A 19,232-nucleotide genomic window follows, 5' to 3' on the forward strand; every position below is an offset into this window, starting at 1 on the left:
AGACTAGAACTGCTCCTTAGGGTTTCAAGGCTGTGACCTTTTGGAAGCAGATCTCTAAGTGTGTTCATACTGCCAACTTTTCAGTTGGTAGTTTAGCACTTAACCATTTGTGCCACCCAGGGACTCTGTCTTTATCATTCAAAACAAACCAAACTCACTGCTGTGGAGTCATCATAGTGACCCTTCCTTGGGTTTCCGAGGCAGTATCACTACAGAAATAGATTGCCCAACCTTCCTTCTGAGGAGTGGCTGGTGGGTTTAAACCACCACCCTTCTGGTTAGCAGTCAAATGCCTTAGGCACTATGCTACCAGAGCTCCTGTCTTTATCATTAGACATGTAAAAAGTGGTATTAGGAAAAAACTAGAACCAATCCAACATTCTGGCTCTGAGTTTAGAAATCATGATCATTCATCATTTATTTTTTTGATCATCTGTTTTGCTGTCCCGGTGGTTGAGGTTATATGGTGCTCGTTTTCCAAGAGATTGCTGTGTGGCAGGGTAAATAAGACATTTTCAAAATCAGAAGGTAAGGCCAAGTGTGATGAAGATCAATCAGGATTTTATGTGGATAGAGGTCACATGTGCACGGGAGATTGTTGTTAGGTGCCATCAAGTCAGTTCTGACTCAAAGTGACCCAGTGTCCAAAAGAACAAAACACTACCCAGTCCTACAGCATCCTCACAATCCTTGCTATGTTTGAGCTCATTTTTGTAGCCACTTTGTTGATCTGCCTCATTGAGGATCTTCTACTTTTTCACTGACCTTCTGCTTTACCAAGAATTATGTCCTTCTCTAGGGACTGGACCCTCCTAATATCATGCCCAAAGTACTTAAGATGAAGTCTCACTATCCTTGCTTCTAAGGAGCATTCTGGCTATATTTCTTCCAAGATAGATTTGTTCATTCTTCTGGCATCCATGGTATAGTTAATATTCTTCACCAACACCATAATGCAAAGTCATCAATTCTTCTTTGGTCCTCCTCATTCATTGTTCATCTTTTGCATACACATGAGGCAAATGAAAATACCATGGCCTGGGTCAGGTGCACATTAATCCACCAAGTTACTTCTTTGCTTTTTAACGCTTTAAAGAGATCTTTTGCAATAGGTTTGCCCAATGTAATATGTTGTTTGATTTATTGACTGTTGCTTCTACGGGCATTGATTATGGATCCAAGTAAAATCTCTGACAACTTCAATCTTTTTTGTTTATCATGACGTTACTTATTGGTTCAGTTGTGGGAATTTTGGTTTTCTTTATATTGAGATGTAATCTGTATAGATGGTTGTAATCTTTGATTCTCATCAGTGTTTCAACTCCTCTTTGCTTTCAACAAGCAAGGTTGTGTTAGCTGCATATTTCAGGTTTTTAATGAATCTTCCTCCAATCCTGATATTGTATTTTTTTCATACAGTCCAGCTTCTTGGTTATTTGCTCAGTATACATATTGAATAACTATGGGGAAAGGATACATCTTCCTAATGGACATCTGTCCCTATTTTAAACCATGAAGTATCCACTTTTTCAGTTTGAAGGACTGCTTGGTCTGCTTACATGTTCCATGTGAGCAGAGTAAAATACTCTAGAATTCCTATTCTTCTCAATGTTATCCATAATTTGTTATGATCCAATCCACACAGTCGAATGTCTTTGCATAGTCAATAAAACACAAGTAAACATCTTTCTGGTATTCTTTGCTTTCCCCCAAGATCAGTCTGACATCAGCAGTGATATCCCTTGTTACACGTCCTCTTCTGAATCTGGCTTGAGTTTCTGGCAGTTCCCTGTCAATATACTGCTGCAACCATTTTTGAATTATCTTCGGTAAAATTTTACTAGCATGTGATATTAATGATGTTCAATAATTTCCATATCCTGCTGGATCATCTTTATTTGGAATGGGCACAGATATGGATCTCTTCTAGTCAGTTGCCAGGTAGCTGTCTTCCAAATTTCTTGGCATAAATGAGTGCGCACTTCCAGTGCTACATCCCTCTGATGGAACATTTCATTTGGTATTCTGTCAATTCCTGGAGCATGAGTTATATCTTAAAGTGTGGGCAGGATCATAACATGCAGAGATGATAGGGAGCAAGGAATGATGTTAGGTGGGGAGAAGAAGGGGCAAGGTGGCATGGGTGTTTGGGAAGGAGTCAACTGGACTCATTGGCTGTAGCTCAGGAGTGTTAGGGGTGCCTAGAGGCAGATAAGACTGAAAATGTCTGAGAAGTTAGAATGCATGGGTTCCATTCATAGGATTACAGACCCTATGCTTTGAGAACCTCCACTGGATTAGAGCAATAAGACTGTTCATAGAAGGAGGTCAATTGGGACTCTTCTGTAGTAGTCTATGGAACAGGTATAATTTAGGTGTTCACAGTGAAGATAAAAACAAGAAAGCAAAGCAAAGAGATATTTTGAAAGTAATGTGGGCAGAACTTAGCATCATATGAGAAAAAGTAGAGCACCTCGTTACAAAAGTTTTAAGTTCTGAGACACTTAAGTGTAAACCTGGAGTTAGTATCTAGATCAGTGCATGAGATGAATTTAAATTGGTCACCATAAATTCATTTAAAATAAAATTAACTTAAAAATCAGTTCCTTGTTGCATTCTTGCTACATTTAAGTGTACTCAATAGCCAAACATGACTTAAGGCTACTCTATTGAACAACTCAAATATAGAGCATTTCCATCATTGCAGAAAGTCCTGCTACACCAGACCAAGCCAAAACCATTACCTTTGAGTTGGCTCTGACTAATAGGAACCCTGCAGGGAAGAGCAGAAATGCCTCATAGGTTTTCCAAGGCTGTATATCTTTACGGTTGCCACTCATCTGTCACTTTGTCATACTTTAGTGGCTTATGTGTTGTTGTGAAGCTGGAAGCCATGCCACTGGTATTTCAAATAGCAGCAGGGTCACCCATGGTGGACTGGTTTCAGTGGAGCTTCCAGACTAAGCCAGACTCAGAAGAAGGAAGGGGCAATCCATTTCTCAAAGACTTGTCCAGTGAAAACCTTATGAATAGCCCTGAAACATTGTCTGATATAGTGCCCAAGATGAACCTGGCAGGTCAGAAGCCATTCAAAGTATGACTGGGGAAGAGCTGCCCCCTCAAAGTAGAATTGACCTTAATAATGAGGATAGAGTTAAGCTTTCAGGACCTCCATTTGCAATGAAGCATGACTCAAAATGGAAAGAAACAGCTGCAAACATACTTTAATAATTGGAACGTGGAATGTATGAAATAGAAATGTAGGAAAATTGGAAGTTGTCAAAAATGAAATGGGACGCATAAAGATTGATATCCTAGGCATTAGTGAGCTGAAGTGGACTGCTTTTGACCATTTTGAATCAGACAGTCATATGATCTACTATGGAATTGATAGAATACCCATTGAGATACTTCAACAAATGGATGCTGCCCTGGAGGCACTCACTTGCCTATGCCAAGACATTTGGAAGACAGCTACCAGGCCAGTTGACTGGAAGAGATCTGTATTTGTACCCATTCCAAAGAAAGGTGTTTCCGCAGAATGTGGAAATTATCAAAAAATATCATTAATGTCACATCCAGTAAAATCTTGCTGAAGGTAATTTAAAAATGGTTGCAGCAGTATGTTGACAGAGAACTTCCAGAAATGCAAGCTGGATTCAGAAGAGGACGTAGAATGAGGGATATCATTGCTAATGTTGGATCTTGGCTCAAAGCAAAGAATACCAGAAAGATGTTTACTTGTGTTTTATTGATTATGCAAAAGCATTTGGTTATGTGGATAATAACAAATTATAGATAACATTGAGAACAATGGGAACTCCAGAACACTTAATTGAGCTGTCATTTGAACAGAACAAGGTGATGCTGCATGGTTTAAAATCAGGAAGGGTTTGTGTCAGGGTTGTACCCTTTCCTCATACTTATTCAGTCTGTGTGCTAAGCAAATAATCTAAGAAGCTGTACTATTTGAAGAAGAATGGTCCAGCAGGATTGAAGGAAGGCTCATTAACAACCTGCGATATGCAGATGACACAGCCTTGCTTGCTGAAAGTGAAGATGACTTGAAGTACTTACTGATGAAGATTAAAGACTATAGTCTGTAGTATGGATTACACCTCAACATAAAGAAAACTAAAATCCTCACAACTGGACCAATAAGCAGCATCACATTAAATGGAGAAAAGATTGAAATTGTCAAGGATTTCATATTAGTTCCACAATCAAACTGATAGAAGCAGCCATCAAGAAATCAGACGATGTATTGCACTGGGCAAATCTGCTGCAAAAGACCCCTTTAACAGGCTGAAGAGCAAAGATGTCTCTTTGAAGACTAAGGTGCACCTAACCCAAGCCATGATGTTTTCAGTTGTCCATATGCATGTGAAAGCTGGACAGTGAATAAGGAAGATCAAAGAAGAGTTGATGCTTTTGAGCTGTGTTGGTGAAGAATACTGAAAGTACCACGGACTACCAGAAGAACTAACAAATCTGTCCTGGAAGAAGTGCAGCCAGAATGTTCCTTGGAAGCAAGAATGGCCAGATTTTGTCTCACCTACTTTGGTCATGTTGTCAGAAGGGACCATTCTCTGGAGAAGGATATTATGCTTGGTAAAGTGGAGGGTCAGTGAAAAAGGGGAAGACCCTCAACGAGATGGATTGACACAATGGCTGCAATGATGGGCTGAAGTATAATGAGGATTGGTGAGGATGGCACTGGACCAGGTAGTGTTTCTATTGTACATAGGGTTGCTATGAGTGGGAGCAGATTGTACAGCATCTAACAACACATGTTTACAGAAACAGACTGCCTCATCTCTCTCCTGTGGAGCAGCTGGTGGGTTCGAACCGCCAACCTTTTGGTTAGCAGCCCAATCAGTTAACCACAGTGCCACTGTTTTCTGTCTTAGTAGCAAACATTACCAGACTTTTGCCATCAGTCATCTACTTCCACCCTCATACCCTCACCCTCTGGGATGGACTGTGGCAAAGAGAACTTCAGAGCACAGGAGTCAAGCTATTCTCCATCCATATCCCAGCTATGCCATATGCTAGGAGTTAAAAGACCCCAGATTCAAATATATTCTATAGAGACACTTTTTGTTAAGTCTTAAACAGGACAAAGACAAAAATAATCATTCTAGTTGAAGGAAACCGTCAGTATGCATAGTACAGAGGTCGAAGGAGTCTGCTGACTCACAGCCACAGTTTCTATTTATAGGATCGAGAACACAGGAAGTCATCACAACATCATGATTGATAGCAAGTCAGTTCATCACTGTTGCAGGCAGAATTACAGAAATAGGGAAATGACCATGACTGTGATATGTACACAATTGTAGGTTAAAAAAGGTTACAGGATTGGTTCTGGGGCTTCAACCGTCTGGTTATGTGGTCAAGTCAGTGTGGTAGTCAGGGTTTAACTTATGATCATGCTACCTTGAGTCATAGGCACAAGGTGGCTATAAGACAATACCAGGACCCCCGAATTTTAACTTAAATTAGATGACATATGACCATTTTCAGTAAATCATTAAAGACATGCCCAGGCAAGTTCCCTAATTCTTCGTGTAACCTGTGCTCCTCCCTGGGCTTGCCTGCATGTTATAATCTACTTTCAACTCTTCTCTTCCAGAGGACAAATTGTCCCTCCCTAAGCATAGCTACATTGCTGGTTAATGGTCAGAAAGAACTCAAATGGCATCTGAACTTATGTGAAGCCTCAAAATGGAGCTAGGGCTCCTGCTCTAGACCTCAGCCTTCCACAAACCAAGTGCTTTACAGTTTAAGCACTAATGTAGCCACTTATCAACTAAACGACTTTGGACAGGTTATTCACTCTCTCTAAACCTTATTTTTCTCCTCTGAAAATGAGGATAACAAACCCTGTTCCATAGTGTTATTGTGAGTATTAAAGGAGAAAGGGCTTGAAACTATTAAGCTTGACACATAATAAATTCTTAACAACTGTTTTGTTGTTGTTGACTTACTGTTATGATTGTCAGCATGATTATTCTTTTTTCTGCAAGCATAAGTGTGCTGAGGAATATACTTTCCAGGTGACATCACTGTATATATTTTGAAATGTAAGCAGACAGAGTACAAGCAGAAGGTACAAATGATTACGAATCAGCTTTGCATAATTAAAAACTCTTGTTTGACAATATAAAACGTACACATTCAGTTTGTTAACTATTAATCACTTACAGCATGTTGAGAATTTATAATCTGTTATTTAGTAAAAGGCCCTCGGACAGGCCCCGTAAGTGATGTATTTCAGGATGCCTATAATCAAGTGGAGGGAAGGAAATGGGGCTAAAGGATAAGAGTAGTGTACAGATAACTACGTAAGAAATACTGTAAGCAGAATATGGTAAGAGTGATAATAGAGATACACACAGAGTGGAAGAGATCTGGAGGAGGAAAGGCTTACATCCAGTTGTGGAGATAGGAAAGCAAAGCGAAGGGAAGTAGTAGCTGAGACAGGACCTGAACAACGGGGTGACTTTTCGCGGGTGTGATGGGGCTTGGTTGATGGTTCTTCTGGGAAGAGTAGACAGGAGCGCAGTTGGAGATGGGAAAATAGTTCGTGATAGGAAGAGTAGGAGGTGTTGAGCTCAGTTGGCCTGAGACCTTGAACCCTTGGGAGAGGAGTCTGGAGGGGAAGGCTGAGTCACGTGAAGAATGGTTTGAATGCTAGTCCCAGGTGTTGACTTAATTGAGGACTCGGTGGGGAGCTGTGGAAGGTTGTAAACTTTCCACTTGGTTCCACTAGAGCTTTGAAAGGGAAGAATGCATTCCTCCGGTGAGGGAGGGAAGACGGGATGAACGGCTGTGTTTGATCTTATAAAGTAACTGAATTTGTCAAATGTCATTTCTTCAGCAGAAAAAAGAACATAGTTAAGTACACAGGACACTGCACAGGTGTGCGGCTGTGTACGGGCATGCACGCTGCCATTTTTCATTTGTGCAGGGCCACTCTTGCATTTCACTGTGGTAGAGACACATAACTCACAGAGGCCCAAACTGGGGCATTTTTATTGAGTACAATAGCAATAGGAAACAGAGGTTTAATGAACACTTCTTGATCATCTCTTACCTTTATTTTATTCTGTTACCACATTTTTCACTAGCATTTCAAAATTACTACTGGATTATTAACCAAAAGAACAACAAAAAAATCCCAACCAAACTCACTGCCATTGAGTTGAGTCTGACTCATTAGTGACTTCCATTGGGTTTCAAAGGCTGTAAATAATCTTTATTTTATTTTAAAAATTTTTTAATTGATTGATTGATTGTTATTTGGGTGAAAATTTACAGAGCAAATTCCCTTTCCATACAGCAGTTCACATATACTTTGTGTCATTACATTGACATAATTCACAACAGTGCAACAGCTCCCCTCCCACTACCTCCCAACAGTCACCTCTTCCTTGTGTCCATCCCTCCATGCACCTCTGCCCCCTGAGCTGTCTCCCTGTGCATAAGCAGCCCTTCTTTCTCCCATGATTGTTCTCTCCAAGGAGTGTATCTACCTCAGGTAAATGTTCAACTCCTATGCCTGTCTTTTGTTTAGCTGGAAGCCACAGGTGTGGGTTCAATTCCAGACCTGAAGGGCAGCTAAGGGCCATAGTCTCAGTGGTTCCACCAGGCTCTTTCAGACCAGCAAAGCTGCCCCCCCCCTTTTTTTCCCAGATGATTTTGAGTTTTGTTCCACATTGTTCTCCCTCTCTATCTAGGATCTCCTACATAGATCCCCCTCCAAGTGGCTGACAGTGGTAGCTGGGCACCATCTAGTTCTTCTGGTCTCATAGTTGTATAGGCTGCCGATTGCATGGTGTACCAGTTGCTAGGATAATTCTTTCCATGAATCTTTGGTTTTCTTCATTCTTCTTTGCTCTGGATGAGGAGACACCCATCATTGCATCTAGATGGCTGCTTACAAGCTCTTAAGATCCCTGTCGTTACTTGCCAAAGTAGGAGGTGGAACAATGTTTTATGTAGTATGTTATGCCAATTGAGCTTCATGTCCCCTGTGACTATGGTCCTGAGCCCACATGTTCAACTACTCGGTTCCTCTGGGTAGCTGGCTGTGACCAAGAAGTGACTATAATCTTGTCCCTTGTCAGCTCTGCTATACACCTGGGAATTCTTACAGATCATACAAATACACTTGCCAACCCTATACATGGTCTTGGGTACAGTCCCTGCTTCATAGACATACCTAATATTTCAGCCTGTCCACCCATCTATCCACCCGTATACCCATGTTTGCCTTCACTGACAATGCAGTACTGTATTTGCAAAAGAGTTCATCTTTGTTTTCTGTACCTCTTGTGTACCTCTCTGTGTCTTCCTCTTCCTCAATGCCACCATGTTGATCACTCACATAGGTATAGTGCCCTTCTCTTCACCCAAATCAATACTTATTTTATTATCTCTACCTATCTAACAGTGTTCTCTCCCTTCCTTGGTAACCAGCAAAGAAAATTTCCTTCCATAGATAAACCTTTTGTTCACTTTTACAATAACAGACTAATGCAATATTTGTCCTTCTGTGATTGACTTATTTCACTTAGCCTAATGTCCTCCAAGTTCATCCGCGTTATGCAGTGTTTTGCAGATTCTACGTTATTCTTTAGTGTTGCATAGTATTCCATTGTGTGTATGTACTAGTTTGGTTATCCATTCCTCAGTTGATGGACACCTAGATTGTTTCCATCTTTTGGCTATTGTAAATAGTGCTGCCATGAACATGGGTGTGCATGTGTCTGTTTTCGTCATGGCTCTCACTTCTTTAGGATATATACCTAGTAATGGAATGGCTGGGTCAAATGATATTTCTAATTCCAACTTTTTAAGGAATCGCCATACTGCTCTCCACAGTGTTTGTACCATTTTACAGTCCCACCAGCAGTGTATGAGAGTCTCAATCTCTCCACATCCTTGCCAGCATTTGTTGTTTTCTGTCTTATTGAATTTTGCTGCCAGTGCTGGAGCAAGATAGTATCTCATTGTTGTTTTGATTTGCATCTCTCTAATGGCTAATAATCATGAGCATTTCTTCATATGTTTGTTGGCCTCCTGAATATCTTCCTTGAAGTGTCTATTCATGTCTTCTGCCCATTTTTTAATTGGATTATTTTTCTTTTTGTTATTGAGGTGTTGGAGTTTTCTATAACTTCTAGAGATGAGTCCCTTGTCAGATATGTCATTGCCAAATATTTTTTCCCAATTTGTAGGTTCTCTTTTGACTCTTTTGGACAAGTCCTTGGAAGCACATAAAAATTTAAGTTTTAGAAGGTCCCATTCATCTAGTTTCTCTTCTGCTCTTTGTGCATTTTGGAATATGCTTGATGGTCTATTTATGCAAGGCTGTAAATAATCTTTACAGAAGCAGACTGCCCATCTTTCTTCCATGGAGCAGCTGGTGGATTCGAACCACCAACCTTCTGGTTAGCAGCGAAATACCTTAACCACTACACCACCAAACTGAACCAAACTCACTGCCATCAAGTCAATTCCAACTCATAGCGACCCTTTTTGGGTTTCTGAGGTGTAAATCTCTACAGAAGTAGATTGCCCCATCTTCCTTTCATGGAGCAGCTGGTGGGTTTGAACTGCCAACCTTCTGATTAGCAGTCAATGCCTTGGGCACTGTGCCAACAAGATTATTACTACCCTAAATACCTACATGCTTATCCATAGCTCAGTTTTTAAGCCTTATGCTACTTTTTGTTATTCCACAACTTAAAATGTTGAGCTTATTTCCTATCCTGGACTTGTGTCATTTCAGTGAAAAACCAAACAGGAAATAGCAAATTAATCAGTTAACATATGAAAAATAAGAGCTGTCTTAATTCTCTCAGCCTTCTGTAAGGCCTCTCAGCCATCTGCAGAGCTAATGAATATCCAGTTTATAGTTACACTTTAATTTTTCTAGTTTTTAAAAAAACTTTTTTTTTTTTTTACATTTGAATGATTTTGAGATGGGATGTTTCTTACAGTTGAGGTGTACACTTATTGTGACAGTGTGTCATCCCTGAAAAGTTATTAAATTGAAAGTTAATATTTATATAAATGATATTCTGAAATTAAAGCAAAGAGGTGTTTTGAATGTTTTCTGTCAAAATATATTAGCCCTGCCTTACCCTCTGCCCCCAATGTCTACGGTAAGCCTCAGGATGTCCTTTTCAGGTCCTACCATCCAGATACCCTCTTTGGAGATCAGAGGAAAATGATAGATGCCTGTATTCTCCTCAGGACTTAAAGCAAAAACAAAACATTGCTGTCTAGTCGATTCCTAGTCATTGTGACCTTGTATGACAGGGTAGAACTGCCCCATAGGGTTTCCAAGGCTATAATCTTTATGGAAGCCGATTGCCACATCTTTCTTCTGTGGAGCAGCTAGTGGGGTCTAGCCACTGACTTTTTAGTTCACAGTCATATGCTTAACCACTGTGCAACCATGTGTCCTTCCTCAGGGCTTACAGACTGGGAGTGCAGCTGCCGGGTAGACTGGAGACAGCTGGCACATTGTCAGGAGCCTCTAGGCTCCACCCATCCTCACCATGAAGAGACCAACACATTACCATCAAGTTATTTCTGACTTCTTAGTGACCCTGTAAGGTAGAGAACTATCCCATAGGGTTTCCAAGGCTGTTCATCTTTATGGAGGCAGACTGCCTTATCTTTCTCCGATGGAGCAACTGGTGGGTTTGAACTGCCGACCATTTGGTTAGCAGCCAAATGTTTTAACCATTAGGTCATCAGAGTTCCTCACCAAAGATGAGAGGAAGTCTATAATCACAACATTTATCAGTTTCTTCAGGAGCCCTAGGAGCCCTGGTGGTACAGTGGTTAAATGCTCAGCTGCTAACTGAAAGGGTGGCAGTTCAAACCCACTAGCTGCTCTGCAGGAGAAAGATGTCGCAATATGCTTTCATATAGATTACATTCTTGGAAACCCTATAGGGCAGTTCTACTCTGTCATATAGTCTTGTTGTGAGTCAGAATCAGCTAGCACCTAACAACAACATCAGGCTTTCGTGATCTGATTGCTCTGTTGTCCCTTTCTTGGGCTTATTCCTCCAGAAACCATCTTGCCATTCAGGAGGGTACTTTGCTGGTTAGTGTTTAACAGCCCTGATTTCCATGGTGTAAAACATTCCCACCATGACATACTGAAAGGGAGTTGGGAAGAGATGTGTGTAATCAGCTCTTTTGAGTCTACAGGAGAAAGGACACCATTGATCCCAGGGGTCTGGTGTCCAGTAGGAGACATCAGTTGGTCAATGAACTCTTTTAGCCATCACAGCCTACTCTGTGCCACCTCTGCACCCATGAACTCTGTCAAGTAGCATCAGAATGAGCCTTCATGTGATTCTAAATCAGTTTGCTGGTATTGAAGTGGTGGACAAAAGAGTCTGGCATAGTCCCTTCCTTGGCTTGACTTTTGAGGGGACCAAGTTTTGGAAATTTATTTGCCTATAACCTGTTTGTTAAAAATAATGGGTATATATGCAAAACAATGTCAATAGAAGTGATTCTGAGAAGCAGGCCAAATGGGAAGAAGATAAATGAAATAGAGCTATTACTCTCGCTCTATAGAATTTAGCTCTGGTGGTATAGTGCCAAAGGCATTTGACTGCTGTCCAGAAGGTTGGTGGTTCAAACCTCCCAGCCCTTCTGTGGAAGGAAGACTGGGCAATCTACTTCTGTAAAGATTTACCGCCTCAGAAACCCAATAGGGGTCGCTGTGAGTCAGAGTTGACTCGATAGCAGTGTAGAATTTAGGCACCAACCCCAAATATACTTTGAAATAAGTTGAGTTATTGTGGCAACCCATGTTATAAAAGTAAAAAATTAACACTCAGGACTTTAATTCTGAAGGAGTAAAGGAGTGGGGAAGGAACCCAGGCTCATTAGGAACATCTTCTGAAGAGAGAGCTTTGAAAAGGGTTTGCAATCAAAATAGCAAATTCCAAATCCTCTTGACCTGAGCTTCTTTCGATTTCTATAGGATTTGGCCCTGGAAGAGGCTGTTCTGGAGGAGCTGACCCAGAAGGTAGCTCAAGAACACAAAGCCCACAGGTAAGGGAAGGGCAGGTGGAGAGGGCCTTCCTACCCCAACCCCTGCCTACCCCAACCCCTAGAGTTAGCAAAGTTCTGTGTCACTCAGCTTGTAACAAAGCTCACTACCTCTGTTCTGACAGATGTTTGTGGGTTTGCAACTGCTCTCCTCCCTCCTTCCCTTTTTTTGCCTCCCTTCCTTCCTCCTCCTTTTCTTTCTTCCTTCCCCTCTTTCTTTTTCTTTTTTCTTTCTCTCTTTCTCCCTTCCTGTCTCTCTTTGCCTTTTTTCTTTAATACCAGAAAAGCAACATTCTTGGCCAAGAGAATTCCTCTCTGTGGTTTTTCTAAAAATCTGTTGCCAAGTCTGGGAAGCCTAGGACTGTCTGGGCTGAGAATAAGACCTAAAGAGCTCCTTTGGGCGGGAAGTGGAAGACCAGAGCCATCTTCCCTTTGGAGCCTCTAGAGACGGAGGTCAACAGGGAAAAGGAGGAAAATAACTTCAGGAATCACTGGGCACTTCATGTCAGAGCTCTTTGGAATTGTTTTGGACCACTGCAATTATCCCCTTCCCTGCTGACTTCAGAGGACTTGTGCAGTAATTCTAGGTTCCCTTATCTTGGCCACTTGGCTCCTTCAATCAAACTTGTTCATTTTCCTTTTTTGTTGCTGCTATTTAATAGTGGGGATTTCTCTCAGGTGGAAGGAAAATAACTTTACTTTTTAAAGCAGGCAGCATTATTCCTAAGGATGTTGGAATAATTATTTAGTGTTTATGGAGCTGTGACTCTTAAGTAAATAGTTTTACCTTCCTCTTATTATTCCCTGCTGAGCAAAAGGCTCCTGGGGACTGTGTTAATGAATTACTTAGTAACTTACCATACTCTCACAGTTGGGTGATAATTGCTCTTCCCAGAAACTAAAGGTTAAACCACAGCTCTGGAATTTGCCATCCAGAGGGTAGGATCTCCCATTGACTTGGTTGCCCTTAACCATTTCCTTCTGTGCTATTTTGATTTTAGTGGAATTCTGCCAGCGGAAGCTGAACTTATGTACATCAATGAAGTGGAACGTTTGGATGGGTTTGGACAGGAAAGCTTCCCTGTGAAGGTAACCTACTCTTGTCTATCTTTGCTTTAGACTTCTTAGAAGGGCCCCAAACAAACAAAACAAAGCCATTTGTTGTTGAGTTGATTTCAACTTAAGTTCCAGTGTGTCCTGTGTCATGTCAGAGTAGAAACTGCACCCCATAAAGTTTTCAGGGGCTGTGTGGTCTTTCAGAAACAGATTCCTAGGGCTTTCTTTTAAGACATCTCAAGGTAGGATTGAACCTCCAGTCTTGTGGCTACTAGCTAAGCGCTTAACCATTTGGGCCACTCATGGACTCCTAGAAGGGCCCAGGTATTTGAAGGAAGAAGAAGAAGAAAATAAAAAAAGCAGCATTGTTAGCAGTGGGCCAGAATATCTTGGCTTTCTTGGCTTTCTGTCTTGGCTTTCAAATGTCATGGCATTTGTTGGTGAGTCCAGTTTACTACTAAGGTAAAGAAACACTTTGTCTCAAATAAGACATTCTGGAGTTTTCCATGGCCTTCAGTGGGAATATCTCATTTTGAACACAACATTCTAAATGAGTTCCAACACCAGTCCATCCTGTACCTTGAAGATGTCAAGGCACCTAGTCTTACAAAAGGATAAGTAGCTAATGTCATGAGCGCATTAATAAAGACCTGAGATAGTGGTTTTCTCCCTCACGTTTATGTTCTTTTCCTTGAGCTGATAGAGAGATCATTTGTTTGTGAGGTAGAATGAAATGTTTCCCATATGCAATCACACTTTATCTCTGCTGCTCTGTGGAACCCTCCATTATGGGTTCCCAGTCACTTTTGTGTTTTCTGCAAACTATGCCTAGGAAACTATTGTAGCACATCATGTCCTCTGCATCAAATTCATCTCCTGAAGTGGGTATAAGTGGGGGTCATGGTGCATGGTCATTTATAGGGCTGAGCCCATATCCAAACTCATTTTCATCTCTCTGCTGACCAACTTTACAAAAAACGGAGTTTTATCAGAATCCTAAAGCAACTGGCACATTTCAGCAATTTGGGAGAGGCCTGCAATTTCAGCACAAACAATTCACTCCAAACTGGCTCCACTGGCTGGTTTATAAGTGTTTTGTTCCCCCTCAGTTGCACGTTTGCAATTTGCCTTAATTAGAACTGCCCATGTGCATCAAGTAGAATCGAGCAGGGTGGCCGCAGCTTGCAAAAAGGGCTAAATGGCTCTTTTTCAGATTTGTTTAATTTTCTTTTGCTTCTCTAATGGCTGCCCTTCGTAGGGTTGTAATCCATTTTCCTTGCAGTAATGCCTTACGAAGCCATCTGCATCCCACTTACATTGCAGCAGCCCATATATAGTCATGATATTTTGGGTCATTGAAAAATCAGAGTAAACTTTACTTCTAGAAAACTGAGTTTCCAATCCCTGAAAGTTGGAACTTTGGTTGTTGTGGTCATATGCTTGTTTTCTTTTTAGTGGTACTGAGCCATGGGAGATAGGGGCAGTTGACATCATGTTGGAACCCACTGTGCCTGGTTCTGATGCATTTTTTAGTGTTGTCTTCAGTCAGATAGGTTCTTGGGGGGATACTGTAGCCTCCTCTGAGTGGGCAGACAGGCACTGCTGACTCACTCACGGTAGGGCAGTAAAGCTTGGCAGCACTTCTCCCTTTTTCCCCACATATCTGTTTATGACTAAAGTGACCACCTATATACCACACAATTCCTGCAAACCCAGTGGCAGCAGTGGTGGTAGGGGCGGCAATGTGGTCAGCTCTGAAATGAGTGAAAGAGCAGACAAGAAAGTATCCAGGGAAAGACTGTTGATGTCATTTCTCTGGGTTAGTACAGGATCTTATTACCCAAAGAAAGTAACAAATGTGATATGGACACATGGTAGAGAAGAACATTTTTGTTTCATGTGGTCTTTTCCATGAATGTTTCCTCAAAAATTTTCAAGGCTGGAAGAGAACCAGCCTGCTTCCAGACAGGGCTGCCTCTCTTCCTCCCTGACAGGCAGAGGTGTGGCTGCTGTGCTGTCCATGTCCTCTTGTAATACCAGAGCACATGGACCAGGGAGGGTACTTCTGGGATGGGTAGGTCAGAGTCTGGAGCCTGGATCCTTTTCTAAGTTGAACTTAACCAGTAACAAGTAAGTAGCTGTGACTGAGTTGGTTGTCACTCATGGCTACCACATGTGTGTCAGAGTAGAACTGTACTCCATAGAGTTTTTGATTTTTCAGAAGTAGATCACTTGTCTCCTCTTCCAAGGCACCTCTGGGTAGACTCGAATCATCAGCCTTTCAGTTTACAGCTGAATGCGTTAACCACTTATACCCCCTGGGAACTCCAGTTAAACAAAGAGCCCTTAAATGTTGCCCATTGCTGTGACCCCAGCATCCTGGTCAGAGTGGCTATCTTGAACATCCTGTCTGTGTTTTTTCCATTGCCCCACCCTGGTGAACTGCTCTTCCCATGTTCCCCTCACCACCAGACATCTGCTTGGCCCTCTCTGGGCAAAGTACTTTTGGAAGGCTTTCTGCAGGATTTTCCGTTCTCTTTCAATCTCTGCTTCTCCCATCTCCTTTCCCACATACATTTTTTGTGAAGTATAATTTACCATTTCAACTTCAGATATGTGTGTGTGTGTGTGTGTGTGTGTATGTATGTATGAGTATGATAAGGAGCCCTGGAAGGAGCTCTGATGGTGCAGTGGTTAAGATATTTGGTTGTTAACCAGAGGGTTGATTGTTCAAACCCACCAGATTCTGTGCAGGAGGAAGAGGAAGTAATCTTCTGTAAAGATTTATAGCTTTGGAAACCATATGGGTCACTTGGAGTCAGAATTGATTCGATGGCTATGGGTAAGGAGCCCTGGTTGCATAATGGTTACGTGCTTGACTGCTAACTGGGAGGTCAGTGGTCCGAATTCACCTAGCTGCTTCATGAGAGACAGACTTAGAGATCTGCTCTGTAAAAATTATAGACTGGAAAATCCTATGGGGCAGTTTTACTCTCTCCTGTAGGGTCACTGTGAGTCAGAATCGACTTGATGAAACAACAAAAATAACCTTTCAGGGAAGTGTAGAGGTCCTGCTTTTCCATTTTAGGCTTAGCTGGTCATGGCCACTGTTCCCTTCTCATTGCATAACGAAGACCTTTCCTACCAATAAAAGCAAGGGAACTGAGTGAAAGTGTACTTACTAGATGTTGACCCTTGTTCCTACTCATGCTCTCAAAACACCAGTGACAAGGTTATGCTCTCCCATGCAGGATTAGAAGCACCTGATCAGACCAAGAGACCAGACTGAAGATAAGACATCTGGGATACCTGACAAAGGCCCAGACAGATCACTGACAGTTTGCAAGCCTCACCTATGCTCACAAATTTCCTACCATCATATAGCACCCCACTCTGAAATGTGAACAGCCAGCCAAGTATCACTCTACATGATACTCTGATAGGAAAGACAGAGGCCAACCAAGTGAGACTGAGGCAGCCTGAAAAACACAGACTCAGCAGGGAGAAGAACAGCTCCCCTCCCCGCCAAACACTGTCCTTGTGACTCTCAGAGATGAAAAGGAAAATTGTATCCTTGAGGGAATAGAGGGTGATAAAAAGGAACTCACAGGAATTAAAAATATATCAGAAATGAAAAGCTAGGTGGATGATAAAACTGAGAAAATATCACCAAAAAACAAAGAAATGGAAATTGAGGGGCAGGAGATGAAATGAGAAGCCAAGTATAGAACATTCGATATTCAATGGAGTAATGGAAATTATTAACAAAGCATAACCAAACCCATTGCCATCCAGTCAATTCTGACTCAGTGAGACTCTAGCGCAGAGTAGTATTGCCCCATAGGATTTCCAAGGCTGTAAGTCTACAGAAGCAGGCTGCCTCATCTTTCTCCCACAGAGCAACTGGTGGGTTTGAACCACTGATGTTTTGGTTAGCAGCCAAATACTTTAACCACTGCATGATTAGAGCTCCCATAGGGGCAGGAAGTAGTAACTGGAGAATATTTCCCAGAACTGAGGACCATAATTTTCTAAACTAAAAGGGCCAAATATAGTGATGCAGGTACACTCACATTGCAATTATCAGAGGTGAAAGTCACTGACTCTGGAGAAAAGAAATAGAGGGGCATTGTTTACTGTTTGCCTCTTTTATACAAGCTCTAAAGAATATTTAACTCTTTAAACTGTGTGTGTGTGTATAATTTAGATTTAAAAAACAAACACTAAGTAAAAATTATATTAATAGATAATTCATGAATGATAAAATCTGAGCAGACGTCAAATACATGAAGTCCTAACATTCTGTCTTCAACAAGAGATATGACAAATTGAGTAAAAGAAAATAAGAATATATGCCCCACTAGTATGTACAGAAGGAGCTCTGGTAGCATAGTACCTAAGGTGCTTGACTGCTAACCAGAAGGCTGGCGGTTCAAACCCATCAGCCACTCCTCAGAAGGAAGGTTGGGCAGTCCTACTTCTGTAGTGATACTGCCTCGGAAACCCAAGGAGGGGTCGCTATGAGTCGGGGCCAACTCGACAGCACATAACAACAACAGTACGTACAGAGGAGTCTGTGGGTGGCACAAACAGTTAAGTGCTCAGCTACTAACTGAAGGACTGGCGGTTGGAATCCACCCAGAGGTGCCTTGGAAGAAAGGTCTGGTGATCAGCTGCCTAAGATCATAGCAACTGAAAACCCTCTGGAGCTCAGTTCCACTCTGACACACATGTGGTCACCATGAGTCGAAATCAACTTGGTAGCAACTAATTTGGTTAGGATGTGAGTCCCTTCAGGAACTCACCTTGTTGCCATGATTCTGTTTATGATTTGTGCCAGTTGTGGGTGAGAAATGGGGTGTAGTGCCCATGGGTAGGCTGTGGTCAGAATGTTTGGTTCTGAAAGACACTGGGGATCTGTTTCATCATTAATCTCTTCTGTTGATCTTATGCAGGACAATCATGGAAGTGGCGTGCACCTTGGTATTTTCTTTATGGGGATATTTGTGAGAAACAGAATTGGAAGACAAGCAATCATTTACAGGTAGTCTTATATGCCCCTCCTTCTTCTTCTCCTTCTTCCTTTTTCCCTTGAGGGACCCTCAAAAACACACTGGACGTTAACGTTTTCTGAATAAGTGAAGAACCAGACTGCATCAGAGTTGAACTTTTCTCAGATCAGATATGATCAGCTCTCTCTGGGATTTAAGCCACTATGGAAAAATTCATCTCCCTTTTCTTAGAGGCCTGTTTAGGGAAGGGAGGTGGAACTTGCTTCCTACCTGACTCCAGGAAACACAGTCATGCTCCACAGAGGCTGCAGGTAGATTGAGACTCAAGGAGTCTGGCTGGAAATGGGCTCTTTGGCCATTTTCCTGCTGGTTCTCTTTGTTGGGATCATCTGTGACTAGTTGTTAAATCCCAGTTGGCTTTTCTCCATTGTTGTGTACCCCCAGCCTATCCATAAGTCCTAGAAGAATGCAAACTCATTTTTATATTAACCAAAGATTATTTGTGAATGTTTGTTTTGAGGAAACAACCATATTATTATCATAGTAATTTGAAAGACCTTGGTACTATTTATTATTTTAACACTTTAACTCTCTTTTCCTATTCACATGAGTAGAATCAGAGTTGGAATGTGGCAAAGTGCCCTCCATCCCCCATCACATGTCCATGAGCTTGCTTTGTGTTGGTGCCCATAAATTTCACCATAACGTCAGCAATCTTAAAACCCGCATGCTTATTTACCAGGGCAGTGTGCTCCATTATTTATGGAGAGAACGGTTTTCTTGTGTGTGCATCTGATAGGCAGGTGATCAAAGATGGCTCTCAGAGGCAAAGCACAGCCACTTTCCGGAAGTAGATCTTGGCCAGCCATGTACTCTCTGGATAAGCAGTTACTGCAGGTCATTTTGAGACCATTTTCTAAACAAAAGCTTCCTGATTGGCTTTCATTTCTCTAGGTCCCCACCCTGCCATTATTTTAGGATTTTCTCCGGGTCTTTGAAGAGAGGCACTATTGAAGTGTGAGTGGGCAAAGAGCTCTTTGGGGCTACACAATAAACTTTTTTTTTTACTTA

At 41.8% G+C, this 19,232-nt stretch overlaps 1 protein-coding gene across 1 annotated transcript in view; it reads left to right on the forward strand.

Annotated features, from left to right (window-relative positions):
* Positions 1-19,232, forward strand: part of PTPN14 (protein tyrosine phosphatase non-receptor type 14) — a 163,661-nt gene that overhangs the window by 93,792 nt on the left and 50,637 nt on the right. Inside the window, exons 5-7 of the mRNA XM_007952600.2 lie at positions 12,026-12,096; positions 13,095-13,182; positions 18,105-18,193. Coding sequence (XP_007950791.1) covers positions 12,026-12,096; positions 13,095-13,182; positions 18,105-18,193 — 248 coding nt within the window. The remainder of the gene's footprint in view (positions 1-12,025; positions 12,097-13,094; positions 13,183-18,104; positions 18,194-19,232) is intronic.

This window comes from Orycteropus afer, unplaced genomic scaffold (assembly GCF_000298275.1).
Source record: "Orycteropus afer afer isolate SDZICR_OR568_19922 unplaced genomic scaffold, OryAfe1.0 scaffold00013, whole genome shotgun sequence".
Taxonomy (NCBI): domain Eukaryota; kingdom Metazoa; phylum Chordata; class Mammalia; order Tubulidentata; family Orycteropodidae; genus Orycteropus; species Orycteropus afer.